Below are 13,918 nucleotides of genomic sequence, written 5' to 3'. Positions count from 1 at the left end.
CAACGCAAACCTCCAAGCCAAGGTATAGCCTGATACATGTTGAACTGGACATTCTCAATTTAAATTAACCCCAAAATAGAAAATGTGTTCAAGTTTGTAATTTCAACACTAACCCACACATTAGCAAACCGAATACTGTTTATTTTAATGTATACCAAAATATTTCGTTATTTTCTCGTCAGGCGAAAAGAAAGATGACCATATGTTCATGTGAGGGACCCCGCTGTCAAGAGAAATCCCGAGGATCTTGTTATGTTTTGTGGAAGCTGGCGAACTTCCCTTATTTAGCGAGTAATTGTGAATAAAAATATCAGTTAAAATGTCTTCAGAGGAGTTTGAAAAGCTGCACGAGATGTATAAACATATTTACAATGACATTAAGTCGATGCCGGAGATAGCAGCGAAATGTCGCGGAGGTAAGTGTGAAATTTAAACTATAGATAATGTTGACAACTTGCGGGACGGTAACATTACTGAATAATTAATATAAATTATTGCTCTGGTTTTACACATACATATAACAAACAAATAATTTAGGGGGAAGCAGTTATCGCATTAAATCGTAATTGTGCGTATTTATGACACGCTTATCTATCCTTAAATTTCAATATGAATATATACAATCTAAATCCAAATCCAAATAATAATATTTATCCTCACAAAATATTTAGAAATACAAAAAAAAGTGTCTTGAAAGATTGTAGTCGCTCAGTCATATGTATTGGTGATATGACAACGGTCAAATCCGGTGACACAGTCTTCTCTGCCTTTCTCTGTCTCCACCAGTAACAGCAATATTCATGTTCAAGTTTAAATTCTTTATTAGCATGACAAGTTGAACAGGTATTGCCAAAGATACACTGCATTAACACAAATAAACAGACATAAAATACAGTGATATTTGTGAGTCGAGCTCGACTATTTGTCTTTGGCCCTGTGGCAGGACGCTACAAACTCTGCAGATATTACAGCATGTGTCTCTAAGCATATGAACAATAATTTCGCAATCTCTACATCAGTGAGTTTGACATCATTTATGTCTGTGCCCGAAAGATTTTATATAACAAAATATGAATATAATGAAACACATATCAAACCCGGTTTAACCACTCCGTTCTCATACACTACGCATATCAAACCCGGTTTAACCACTCCGTTCTCATACACTACGCATATCAAACCCGGTTTAACCACTCCGTTCTCATACGCTACGGGTTTGATATGCGTAGTGTATCTAAACGGAGTGGTTAAACCGGGTTTGATATGCGTAGTGTATGAGAACGGAGTGGTTAAACCGGGTTTGATATGTGTAGTGTATGAGAACGGAGTGGTTAAACCGGGTTTGATATGCGTAGCGTATGAGAACGGAGTGGTTAAACCGGGTTTGATATGCGTAGCGTATGAGAACGGAGTGGTTAAACCGGGTTTGATATGCGTAGCGTATGAGAACGGAGTGGTTAAACCGGGTTTGATATGCGTAGTGTATGAGAACGGAGTGGTTAAACCGGGTTTGATATGCGTAGTGTATGAGAACGGAGTGGTTAAACCGGGTTTGATATGCGTAGTGTATGAGAACGGAGTGGTTAAACCGGGTTTGATATGCGTAGTGTATGAGAACAGAGTGGTTAAACCGGGTTTGATATGTGTAGTGTATCTAAACGGAGTGGTTAAACCGGGTGGTCATACCAAACAGTGATGTCACTGCACCAAGGTGTTTAGAATGAAATGACATCACACTGCAGTGACATCATTGCTTGGCAGAGAAGAACTTAGTTTAAGCTTTCTGTTCATTTTGATGTGACTTGTCTTTTATTTTGCAGAGGAAAAGAAGAGAATCGTCAGAGAGTTTGATGAAAAAAGCGGAGAAGCAGAGGAAGTGGTAGGTGACAATGCCATTTTTGGGGAATGCTATTAAGTGGAATTGAATTGGACCTTTTGTATCTTAAAAAAAGATTCCTGTTGTACACAGATTTTACTTGAAAGCAAATATTCTGGTGGATTTTGATTTGACCTTTTTACTGATGTTTTGTATAAAAACAACAGTGTCAGTGAGAGAGCTCTGTAGGGTTGCCAATCAGCGCTCAGTTAGAATAGGGCTTTAGCAGACTGGAAATACCTGCAATATGACCTACAAGCTGCAAACGCATCAAAATCAGATACATTGAAATTCATCGATATAGCATGTTTAATTAGCAGGCCTACTGTAAAGTGACTTTCACGTTAACATATTTATGATTACATTTTCCACTGTTTTAGGAAACAGGCTAAGCCATGCAGCTTTTTTGAATTTTCAGCTGAGATTTGAAGATGTCTGATTACACCGTGTAACAATTTTTTTTTTTTTTTTTGTTCCTGGGTAGTAAGTGTTATTTCCTAATTGCTTATGCCTCAAAAGTATAGAAAATGGCTATTATTCCCCACAAACTTTGCTTTTGTGACCAGGACAGTGATATTTTGAAATTGACCTATTTTCCAGAACATTCCAGATAGATTCAGTGCTGAGTAAACTTGGAGTAACTTCTAGAACTTTCTAGAACTTTCCAGTAATATAAATAGTAGTATAAATACAGAGGCCTTAAGCCTACCCGTTCAGTTTAGTTCCAGCTGCCTAAGTGGATACATATCTGCATTTTTCTGAGATGGCATCAAGGTCATAGGAGACTTCAAAATGGTGGCATTCCTGATGGGTCTCTGTCACAAAGACGGCCAGAGTGGGTGGCGTCAGACCAGAAAGGAATACACAGAGACGGTGGTTGTGATGATGAGCCGAGTGCAATGGCTGCACTCAGCGTTTAATAACAAAATAAAAGGTTTAAACAACGGAATACAAAACAGGACACGGCACTTGACGCCAAAATAAACAGACAGACAAAACGACTGACACTAAACAAACGGTGCACGGACAGACAAACAAACACGGTGAGAACAAACACTTATCTTGCACGTTTTTACTTTTAATTACTCCTCTCTCTCTCACCCGTTCTCCTCTTCCGAACACCCAACCCCCGAGTGACTAAACGTGCATCTATTTATACTGTTTGTGCTGGGATTCAATTACTAATTAATTATTCACTTGAATCCCAGCACGTGAATTCATTACGTGCAACCCCGTGCCACACATTATACACATTTTATCTGCACGTGAAGTGATGTGCCATCCTCGTGCCTAAATATAATTATACACTTTAAACACACGTGAAACACAGACCCGTTTATATCCCGTGTACCAATCTATACACCAACATTAACACACGCAACATACAGCAACACATAACACACAAAATACACACAGGGGCGGGCACTTTGCCACAGTCTCCAAGGCGGTTTTACCAAGTTTCCCTGCTATCTTTGCCTTTGGGACAGCAGGGACACCAAGGCGCACTACCACAGGCGGGACTGGCCACAGCGGACCGAGTTCTCTGTGGGGAGGAACAACGTCAAGTGGGAGCCACTGGTGGACTCCCGGAAGGTGCTGATGCCACCACTGCACATCAAATTGGGCCTTATGAAACAATTTGTCAGAGCTCTAGATAAGGAGTCGGCAGCCTTCAAGCCTTCCCTGTCTGAGGCAAAGGTCAAAGCTGGTGTCTTCGTCGGACCACAGATAAAGAAGATCCTGGAGTGCAATGAATTCCCCAAGAAGCTCACTAGTAAGGAGAAAGCGGCTTGGAACAGCTTTGTCGCAGTGGTTCGGGGCTTCCTGGGCAATCACAAGGCCGAAAACTATGTGGAGCTGGTTGAGACTCTGGTGAAGATCTACGGCACAGTGGGCTGTAGGATGTCCCTCAAAGTCCATATCCTTGATGCTCATCTTGATAAATTCAAGGAAAACATGGGAGCGTACTCGGAGGAGCAAGGCGAGCGCTTCCACCAGGATATACTGGACTTTGAATGCCGCTACCAAGGACAGTATAATGAGAACATGATGGGAGACTACATTTGGGGGCTGATTCGTGAAAGTGATTTACAGTATAATCGTAAATCTCGAAAAACTACTCACTTCTAAATCTTTTGTAGTCATTTTTGTATTACTTTAGTATAAATACATGTTAATTTGGATTCATATGTTGTTTTTTTCTGACTTTATGTGAACGAAAAGACACAAATTCGCCCGTTTTCTCATTGGAAATAGGTAAATTTCAAAATATCACTGTCCTGGTCACAAAAGCAAAGTTTGTGGGGAATAATAGCCATTTTCTATACTTTTGAGGCATAAGCAATTAGGAAATAACACTTACTACCCAGGAACAAAAATTGTGTTACATAGTGTTAAGGGTATTGTCTGGTAACAGTTTTTAGGTGCATGTGAGTTTCTGGTAAACAGTAAAACCTCCACACAGCACACCCCCTCACCACTTGCATAACAAAATAAATCGGGGTAGAGCAGGGGTGTACAATTCCGCTCCTCGAGGGCCAGGGCATTCCTGCTCTTTATTCCATCCATACCCAGTGAATCATGTTGCAATCCCAGCACTTCACACACGGTGGCAGCATTGAGCTATATTTCCACTATAGTCATCCCATTTACAAGAAAAAAGCTGCCACCTCCACATACCAGTTATATGTTTGTTTGTTCTTAAACATATTCAGGCATTTCTAAGTGAAGTTTTGAGTTGAGTGCCAAGGTGGTAACTCCCTCATTCTTGCCAGTCTTCAATCAGTGGCAGGTAACAATAGTATTCAAGCCAGGTAAATGTAGCCCTACCTCTCTGTGCAGTACTATTGAGCGTACCTCCTCAACCTACACCTCATTTTCAGCCTCAACAGGGGGTTGGCAGTCGGACTGGTCAACCAAAATTTCAGCAAGGCCAAGCCCCGGAAAATGTCCAGAATGCTTTCGGACATGCTATGTCAATGATTTTTATTCTCTAATAAAATGTTTTTTAAATCCCATGAGGAGTTGCTGTGAATGAAATCAGCTGCCTATGTGATTAATATCAGGCGCTCCTCAGGGTCACTGACAGGCTGTTTCTTTTCCTCAGCTCAAAGGAATGGATGAAGAGTTGCTCTTGGCCCCATCCTCCTTCCGTAACCCGATGTCCACTACGATGCGCATGTACAGGAGGGACCTGGGCAAGCTGCAGAGGGACATGAAGAGCACTGACCTGGGCCTGGGGTTCGGGGCTCGGGGGGAGTCCAAGTACGGAGCCTACACTGCCGAGAACGAGCACAGTGTAAGGGACGGGCGAGCAGCATTGCCAAAGAAACTACAGCTCAACAACAAGACTTCCAGGAGAAACCACTAGGCTAGTCCAATCGCACTTTTAGTATTTCTAAATTCAGCACTACGGAGGGTTTAATAGTTATGGATAAAACAACAGTGCTAGCGTTAACTTGCAATAGAATTGGGACCTTTTCGTTGTGTTTATTGTAGTTACATAAATATAATCCATAGTAGAGTCTTTTGGTACAGCTATCTGAAAATACTTTCTATCATATGGAAGACCATCTATGCTGTCTAATTATTCTTATTTAACTATATATATATATATACTGTATATAATACAGAGTAATGTGCTGTAAGATACACACTGATTTTATTACTGCACTCTAGATCAGAGCTGTCATATTGTAATTAGCTGTAGTGTTTCATTATTCTCTAACTACATATTATAAAAAATCTAGTATATGGTTCTTTGTAAGTGTCATGAATGGGGTTCCTGGCCACTGTGACCACTCGTGGAGTGGATGTGAGCTTGTGTCATACAAAACCCTGTATGATAGTCTAGATAGAATGTATAGTTAATTACAAATAATTAAACAGCATAGATAATCTTCTATCTGGTACAAAATATTTGACGCAAATCATTTTCTAATGTAATTAGTGGGTACAGATATGGCACCCAATAAAGGTTTCCATATTTTAATGAAGCAGTACAGTGTATATAGAGGTTCAGATAAAACACCCCCAATACAAAAAATAAATGAAATCTGTGTATATCCAATAAGCACCGGAGAAACACTGGAAATGGTGACTCAGTTCACGTTGACTTCACCCCTTTCCCTTTGAAAAAAATAAATAGAATAATCTACAAACAAAAATAAAAATACCTTTCCCAGTGCAATTGGGCAATGTCCCTCCTTCCTGACTTGTATCTCTCATTGATTTGATCTGAATACTTTAAACCCGCCCCAACTACTGAGTGGCAGCACATTCCTATATTTCTATTGGAGGATTGTAACACGCTTGCGAGATTTAAAACGAGATTACAATTAGAAACGGTGGGTTGTTCTTGCTCGCGAGATTTAAAGCTATATTACAGTTCGATTGTATTTTACACGCTCGTGGAATTTAAAACACACAACAAAAACCCCAGAAGAACGTGCCTGTGACCATAAGGATTTTGTTGAGAAAGACAGCAAAGGAAAGAAGGTACCAGTGAAGTGTGCAAGTACTGTCGAGTTTACTATACATATTGTGACAGGAAAAAACAGCCAAGCATTTCGGAAAGTAACCGAAAACAATAATTTCATAGTATATAAAAAGCGAAGCCCCGAAAAAAAAAAAAAATTTTAAAAATAAGCACCGAAAAATGTAATTAATAAAAACCGAAAAACAGAAGCCTTAAATATATATTACAGCATGGCTTGTTGCTGTAAATACAATACCACTTGCCTGTGTATGCTGCTGGATATAATCAGATACATGATTTTGTTTTGTAGTTCAGTCTATATTTACTAATGGGCCTTGGTATCTCATGGCATGCACTTTCTAGAAGCTACACCTGGACATTTAATGAAAACCTGTAGTCAAAACAGTGTCTTTATTTGAATATAGCAATAGTGCTTATTTTCTGTTTTCCTCATATTTTTCCATAAGTTTGTATTCTTTATCGAGATATTTCTTGTGCTGCTTATCATAAAGAACAAGATGTTCTGCATTGCTATAATCAGATGTTCCCCCCATCTTGCCTGTGATATTTGACGCGCAAGTTTGAATACAAATATAGAAGCGAAACGTTGAGTGTAGAAAATGCAGCGAATAAACACTATAGTGTGAATAGCCCTTAAATATATACAAAAGAAAAAATTCACATTTACCATGATGTTTGCGTCTTTAATGGACAATGTGAAATCTGTGAAGGGATGGCAGTACATATTGGAATGATTTTGTGTGCTGCAGCACTGTGATCCCCCTTCCTAAACCGCACTCTTGTTTGTGTTTCAGACACAGCTGCAGTCCCAGAGAGCCCTTATCCTCCAGGGCACAGAGTCCCTGAGTCGAGCTACACAGAGTATAGAGCGCTCACATCGGATAGCAGCCGAGACCGACCAGATCGGCACGGACATCATCGAGGAGCTGGGAGAGCAGAGGGAGCAGCTGGACCGCACCCGAGACAGAGTGAGGACACAAGCAGGGCCGTTTCATTCAAATACTTACATTCACTTTTAAAACATGACATATGGTAGTACTATACTAGGTAACGTTCTCAGTCAGCTTGCTTTGTCTTCTAGGAAATCTGTTACACTTACACTTCCTGGGTCATGTCTTTTGGTTCAAAGCATCTTGCATTAGGGGAAGCAGCCGGTTGGAAATAAGCCCTGAAGGTGTAACCCAGGAAGTGCCAGAGGCTTGCAAAGCTGTAACTTAGTGTAGTACCAGATAGCATGTTTTAAATAAAAGTGCATGGAAAATTCATGGACTGATTATTTTGTTAGCAACAGGCACTTCAAGAACTTTTTTAGGGTGAGCTATCTACATTTTCTTAATATTTCATTTTTTACCTATTTAATATCCAATTATTCTTGTTCTGCATAGTTCTCTATTGCTGCTTCTACTTTGATCACCATTTGTCATGCAAAAAACTATTCAACCACTGCTTCTGAAAAGACTCCTCGAAGCACATTAGTGTTGCATACGCTTCACCAGTGCGCTTCAGTGCCTCCCTGGCTCTCAAAATCAGCTCAGAGGAGCTTTTTCAGCCCAAGTGGACAGCTGAATAGTTAGTAAGCATGGGAAATAATGATCTCAGCAGAAACAACAATGGTGTTACACAGAGCACACTTTGTAGGATATAGCAAGAACATTCATGTTTGGAAAATGTACATCTCAATTCTAGAGATATAAAGAAATAGATCACTTTAAGACCACGATACATGTCCAGCAATTCCATTATTGTTGTATTGCATCACCTCCCTGGCACGGAGTAATAACAGTGTCTATTTCTGGATGTCCGAAGACTTGCCCAACAATTGAGTCGGGTTACAGTAACCAACTAGGGTGTTCAGGGTGGCATGGCTTCAAAGCTTTGTCCTTGGATAACCTGCATACCCTGAATTCTCCTGCTGCTGCAGTTCCTGGCTGCTCTTCTCTCTGCGTGTGCTGCTGCTGTCTCAGCCGTGCTTTTTGCTCTTGTTTGTTCACAGCTCGTACACACCGGTGAAAACCTCAGTCGAAGCCGAAGGATCCTGCGCTCCATGTCCAGGAGGTAATCCGCTGCCTCTCGTCTCGCACTTCTTGGTATTTCAGCTCACTAAATACTGTAATAAATCCCTCGCCTCCTGCAGTATTTGTTATGAGCTGACTTGGTGAAGCCTGTTACCTGTCAGGTTTCACCACTTAATGCAGTGATGGCAGATATATCCAGGTTAGCAATACATATTTATCTGATCAACACCCAGCTTCTGTGCTTACTGTATTAATCTTTCAGTTGGCTCAAAATAAATACATTAAAAGGTGAGTGCTATTTTAACACAAAAACAATCCTATTATTATTATTATTATTATTATTATTATTATTATTATTTATTTATGTATTTATTTATTTGACAGATGCCTTTATCCATATTTATTTATTTATTTCTTAGCAGACGCCCTTATCCAGGGCGACTTACAATTGTTACAAGATATCACATTATTTTACATACTCATGTATACAGTTGTTTTTTACTGGAGCAATCTAGGTAAAGTACCTTGCTCAAGGGTACAGCAGTAGTGTCCCCCACCTGGGATTGAACCAGAGCCCTAACCACTACTCCACACTGCTGCCCATATAAGATACAAGGTGCAAAACATACCATTGTCCTTTTCAGCTGGCGATGTGATGGCAAACAGCCCAATATAAATGTAAAGCTGATGTGAAAAGCAACCGATAGAGCTTCAATATGGTCATATTGCACCATTCATATCACACCCCCCGGATTCACAATATTACATTTCTAATATATAATGTTAGGACCCCAAGCCAAAATACAACCCCATCGGGATTGGGTTGACATTTTTAGAACCCCGAAATCTTTTGTCTTGCGAACGACCCCATCGCGATGCAGAAGATTCACTTTACCTGAAGCAGAAGATCTGAAGAAGATCCAATACCAGAACATCTGACCATCCCTTCTTGTCAAAGTGAGACTAGTTTGAATTATTCTCCAGGTAGCACCATGTGTGTCAAATAGGCTACTTTGGAAATAAAAAAACAAACAAAAAATGTTCATGCGGTAAGAAATATATTGCAGGCCTATGCTTTCAAATATAATGATCAACCATGTGATGAGTTTATTTCTTTATTTATTAATATTGTATGAAACTGTATGAAAAGAAATGAAAGTTATCTTACTTTAAGAAAGGAATGTACTGTATTGTGCATTCCTTCAAGCAGAACACAAAAAAAATGTCTAATAACCCAGATGAGGTCGTATTTCAGCTTGGGGTTCTAACATATATATATTTGCATCTGATAGTTTGTATCGGGTGGAAATGACATCACATTAAAGTTTTTTTTTTTCTTAGTTAATTATATAGTATAGGGTGCTGTAAGATTGTTATGCTTAGTGCTATTATTACTTGTTTATTCAGCAGACTTACAGATACTCGGGTGTGTGAACTATGCATCAGCTGCAGAGTCACTTACAATTACGTCTCACCTGAAATATGGAGCACAAGGAGGTTAAGTGACTTGCTCAGGGTCACACAATGAGTCCGTGGCTGAGGTGGGATTTGAACCGGTGACCTCCTAGTTACAAGCCCTATTCTTTAACCACTGGACCACACAGCCTCCCTACAGCTCTATCCTTTTATATCTGCTTCCATTGTAAATTCTGATCAGCAGTACATGGTACCTTACATTAGATGTTCCATATCAGGGGGCTGTCTAACACTTTTTTCAGTAGCCAGACTGCCTCCCCCTCCCCTTGAGTTAGAGTTCTTGGATTGTCATGAACGCTCACTGTGTTCTCCCCCCAGACTCATGACAAACAAGCTCCTGCTGTCTGTCATCATCATCATGGAGCTGGCCATCTTGGGAGCAGTCGTTTACCTCAAGTTCTTCCGGAAGTGATTGTTTTAGAGACTTTCGTTCCTGTGTGACAAATCTCTGGACCTTGGAAGTAGCCAGGGAGAGTTCCTGAACTAAAACTGGGACCAAAGTCTGTGTAGGAGCACAGGCACCTTTGGAAGGAGCATCTGAATATTATGATTTTTTGCAAACAGTTGGAATCATCATGGAAGATTTCAAACTGCGTTTTCAAACTGGAACTGAAGCAACTTTGAGCAAAATGTGTGCTCGAGTCTAGGCAATTCAACTCTTAATCTTCAACACCAGGGACAGACATTAAGTGCAGTGTACTCTGCTTCATTGTGCTCCATTTCAGATCAGTGAAGGTTTTTTTGTGCTTGAGGCTTATTTGCTGACACAATCAATAGATTCACTACTGAGAGACTGGTTGTTGTGCATATTTTCCTTGTTGAAAACTTAAGTGTACAGAAATAGCAAACTTGATTAAATGCAGTCTTAGATTTTCAATTTAAAAAAAAAAAAGAAAATGTATTTAGTGTGTCCAATTATTATTTTACCCCTGATTTTCTCCCAGTTTGGAATTGTTTCCCCACACAGCTCAGAAGTCCTGACGGTTCGGTGGGCATCCTCTGATCCCACGACCAAGCCAGCTTTCTCTTTCACCCAGGAACTCGAGAGCGGATGTCTCCGAGCTACCGACCTCTGGAGGACAGAGGCCTGGCCAGCAGGGTTCACTGTAGTGCGATGAGGAGAAAGCCCCTGCCGATTTTGCTTCCCTAACCCACAGGAGCGCCAGAGCAAATGTGACACTCCCTTCAGAGTCCCCAGCGAAGACTGGCCTACTTCGCACAGCCAGGACATGAACCTGCGCTGTATGACACGCCTTGCAGCTGCGCTTTTACCAGGTGTAAAAACTTTGTGTCCCTGGCACACTTTAATCGCCAAGTCCCTTAAAGTGGGGTATCCAAACTGGGGGCCTGGAAATGGTTTCGGGGGCTGCAGTACATACAGAAATATCTCTCAAATCACACACCTAACAAAGCAATGGGTCCTCAGTCAGGGTGCCTAGTTTGGTAGGACCAAGACAGTTGTGAAACCTCAGCACTAGTAGGAGCTGTGATGCCATCTAGTGAGAGCCCAGGGAAGTACAGTGGTGCACAACCGGTAGCAGGTAAAATCGTTAAAGCAACTACTTGATAAGTACGACTTGTTTTTCCCTAACGCAGCAAACCACACAGCACAGATGCACTTGCAAGGGAGTATGATAGCTCTATCAATAGCTAGAGGCTGGAAGTTTAAAGGGAATGCTTTATAATAACATTTCTCCCACCATTTTTGTTCTCCCACCATTACGAAGGCGCATACATATTTTCAAATCAATCGCTTTCTTTGAAACACATCCATACACGACGTATTAAAACAGTACAGTGGCAGACTAATAAACGCTGATGGTACTGGACGAGTTTGGTACGCAATGTGGATAGTACTTCACATTTCCCATTCACAGTGATATGCTATCATTAAACTAACAGAAGTGGTGTATTTTGGTCTTTGTCATATTAATTAGTAGCTAATGTTCACTAAATGCTTGTATTTCACATGTTATCTTCTATTAAGTGTAGGGTGCCAATACTTTTGTTTGCGACTGTTTCAGTAAAACATCTTGTATGGATATGTGTTTCAACGAAAGCTTGTGATTCTTACAACTTGTTGGATTCATTTGAAAATGTGTGTGTGCCTTTGTGTTAGGTTATGCTAGTGGGCTCACAAAACCAACTAAAAAATGTGGGATTACATGAGCTTGACCCTAGTAATCTTTCATTAAATCTTAAACTAGAAATGAAAAATTTTGGGGGTTATCTTTGATCCTGATCTATCATTTGAGACTTGTATTAGGGAAGTTACAAAAGTACCATTTGTGAAATATAGCCAAATTGGACCAATTATTTCCTTATCTGATGCCGAGAGACTAATGCATGCCTTTGTTTAATTTAGAATTGATTACTGTAATGCACTTCTCTCTGGTACAGTATCCCAAAAGGTGTGCTGTCTCGCTTACAGCTCGTTCAGAATACCGCTGCTAGAATTCTGACTAAAACCAGGAAAAGTGAACTCCCTGTGCACTATAGAATTGAGTTTAAGATTTTGCTGTTAACCTGTTAAGCCCTAAATGGATTAGCACCTAGTTATTTGCAGGAGTTACTGACCACGTATCATCGGAATCGCACTCTAGTTAATCCTAGGGTCAACAAAATGAACAAGGGAGGAAGGGCTTCTTCATACAGAGCCCCTATATTATGGAATGCACTCCCTTCTTTCGCCAGGGAAGCTGGGACTGTTGCAGTTTAAGTCAAGACTGAAAACAGTTTTATAAAAACAGCTTTCTTATTTTAGTGGGTTTAATGTAACTTTTAAATTGCTGCTTTTTAACATTATTTTTTAATATATTGTTATTTAAATACGAGGTTTAATATGTTGACATGCCTGGGGACCTTTATACAAATGTGTTGTGTAAATGTAAATGCGTTTTGCAATTTACTGTACAGTGCTGTTTGATACTTTTCTATGAAGTGCTATATAAATGCAATAAATAAATGATGGGAGAACAAAAAAATGCACAATTTCCGATCGTTCTCATAAAGCATTCCTTTTAAACAATGAAAACTCTCACCCTCTGGCTATTGATACATTTTTGAACATGGCCACCAATCTCCAGAGATATAGGGCTGGTTGCAGATACAGATTAGCACTATTTTGAGCTTCCTTTTCCAAGGCAACATTAGGGAGTCAAGCATTAGTGCTCATCAGGGTTTGGGTTTGTATCCCGTCGAATTGATCTTCAGTCCTCACGTAGTCAGTGGTGTTATCTCCAGATGGTGTTGGCTGCAGTCCCATGTGTTTCTCACAGCTTCATTGCTTTCACATGTGAACCAGCACTGACCCACCATCTGCACTTCTGTAGGAGGTAGTTTACAAAACAAAGCCTTTAGTTCCCACCATGCTCATGAAACTCTTTGAGGCAATATCTATTTTTGTACATTTTGTTTGTTTTAAAACACTTCTGAAAACAGGTAACCTTCAGTTAAGGTCAACAAATCTTCATGTCTGCACTAAACAAGTATCTGAGCAGCTTCACACCGTCCTGGATACCATGATTCTTGTACTGAGGGGTATTCAGAAAACACTGCAGTTACAGATTGGGTGGAGAAAAGCTGATTATTTGTTGGGTGGTAATAAGTGGCAGTAATAGGAACATGAATTAAAGCTATAGGGCAGACTGTAGTCCATCACAGCCACACTGGAACAGCTGGGGCAGATGGGTGTGTATCACAGGCACGCTGGGGCAGGTGGGTGTGTATCACAGGCACGCTGGAACAGCTGGGGCAGGTGGGGTGTATCACAGGCACGCTGGAACAGCTGGGGCAGGTGGGTGTGTATCACAGGCACGCTGGGGCAGGTGGGTGTGTATCACAGGCACGCTGGAACAGCTGGGGCAGGTGGGGTGTATCACAGGCACGCTGGAACAGCTGGGGCAGGTGGGTGTGTATCACAGGCACGCTGGGGCAGGTGGGTGTGTATCACAGGCACGCTGGAACAGCTGGGGCAGGTGGGTGTGTATCACAGGCACGCTGGAATAGATTCTCCGTCAGAGAATATACACAACAGAGGCAGATTATTTGCAT

General features: G+C 40.8%; 1 protein-coding gene across 2 annotated transcripts; it reads left to right on the top strand.

Annotated features, from left to right (window-relative positions):
* The first annotated feature begins 41 nt into the window (after positions 1 to 41).
* On the top strand, positions 42 to 13,672 carry LOC117422105 (vesicle transport through interaction with t-SNAREs homolog 1B-like). Of its 2 annotated transcripts, none has more exons than XM_034036766.3 (6): positions 42 to 416; positions 1,821 to 1,879; positions 4,983 to 5,174; positions 7,169 to 7,342; positions 8,368 to 8,461; positions 10,184 to 13,672. In XM_034036766.3, the coding sequence occupies exons 1-5, from the start codon at positions 320 to 322 to the stop codon at positions 8,431 to 8,433; spliced, it is 588 nt and encodes a 195-aa protein (XP_033892657.1). In that variant the 5' UTR covers positions 42 to 319; the 3' UTR covers positions 8,434 to 8,461; positions 10,184 to 13,672. The 2 variants fall into 2 exon arrangements, with proteins under 2 accessions (XP_033892657.1, XP_033892656.1); XM_034036765.3 differs by having other exon boundaries at positions 47 to 416; positions 8,368 to 8,429; positions 10,184 to 13,667.
* Positions 13,673 to 13,918: the final 246 nt, after the last annotated feature.

This window comes from Acipenser ruthenus, chromosome 15 (assembly GCF_902713425.1).
Source record: "Acipenser ruthenus chromosome 15, fAciRut3.2 maternal haplotype, whole genome shotgun sequence".
Taxonomy (NCBI): Eukaryota; Metazoa; Chordata; class Actinopteri; order Acipenseriformes; family Acipenseridae; genus Acipenser; species Acipenser ruthenus.
This window is presented reverse-complemented; position numbering and strand designations above follow the sequence as displayed.

Bases quoted from the DNA above. Each gene is read 5' to 3' on its own strand.
- LOC117422105 (XM_034036765.3), top strand. From the start codon at position 320: ATGTCTTCAGAGGAGTTTGAAAAGCTGCACGAGATGTATAAACATATT. The intron at 7,343-8,367 runs GTGAGGACACAA...GTTTGTTCACAG, and splicing joins TGGACCGCACCCGAGACAGA to CTCGTACACACCGGTGAAAA. The intron at 8,430-10,183 runs GTAATCCGCTGC...TTCTCCCCCCAG, and splicing joins CTGCGCTCCATGTCCAGGAG to ACTCATGACAAACAAGCTCC.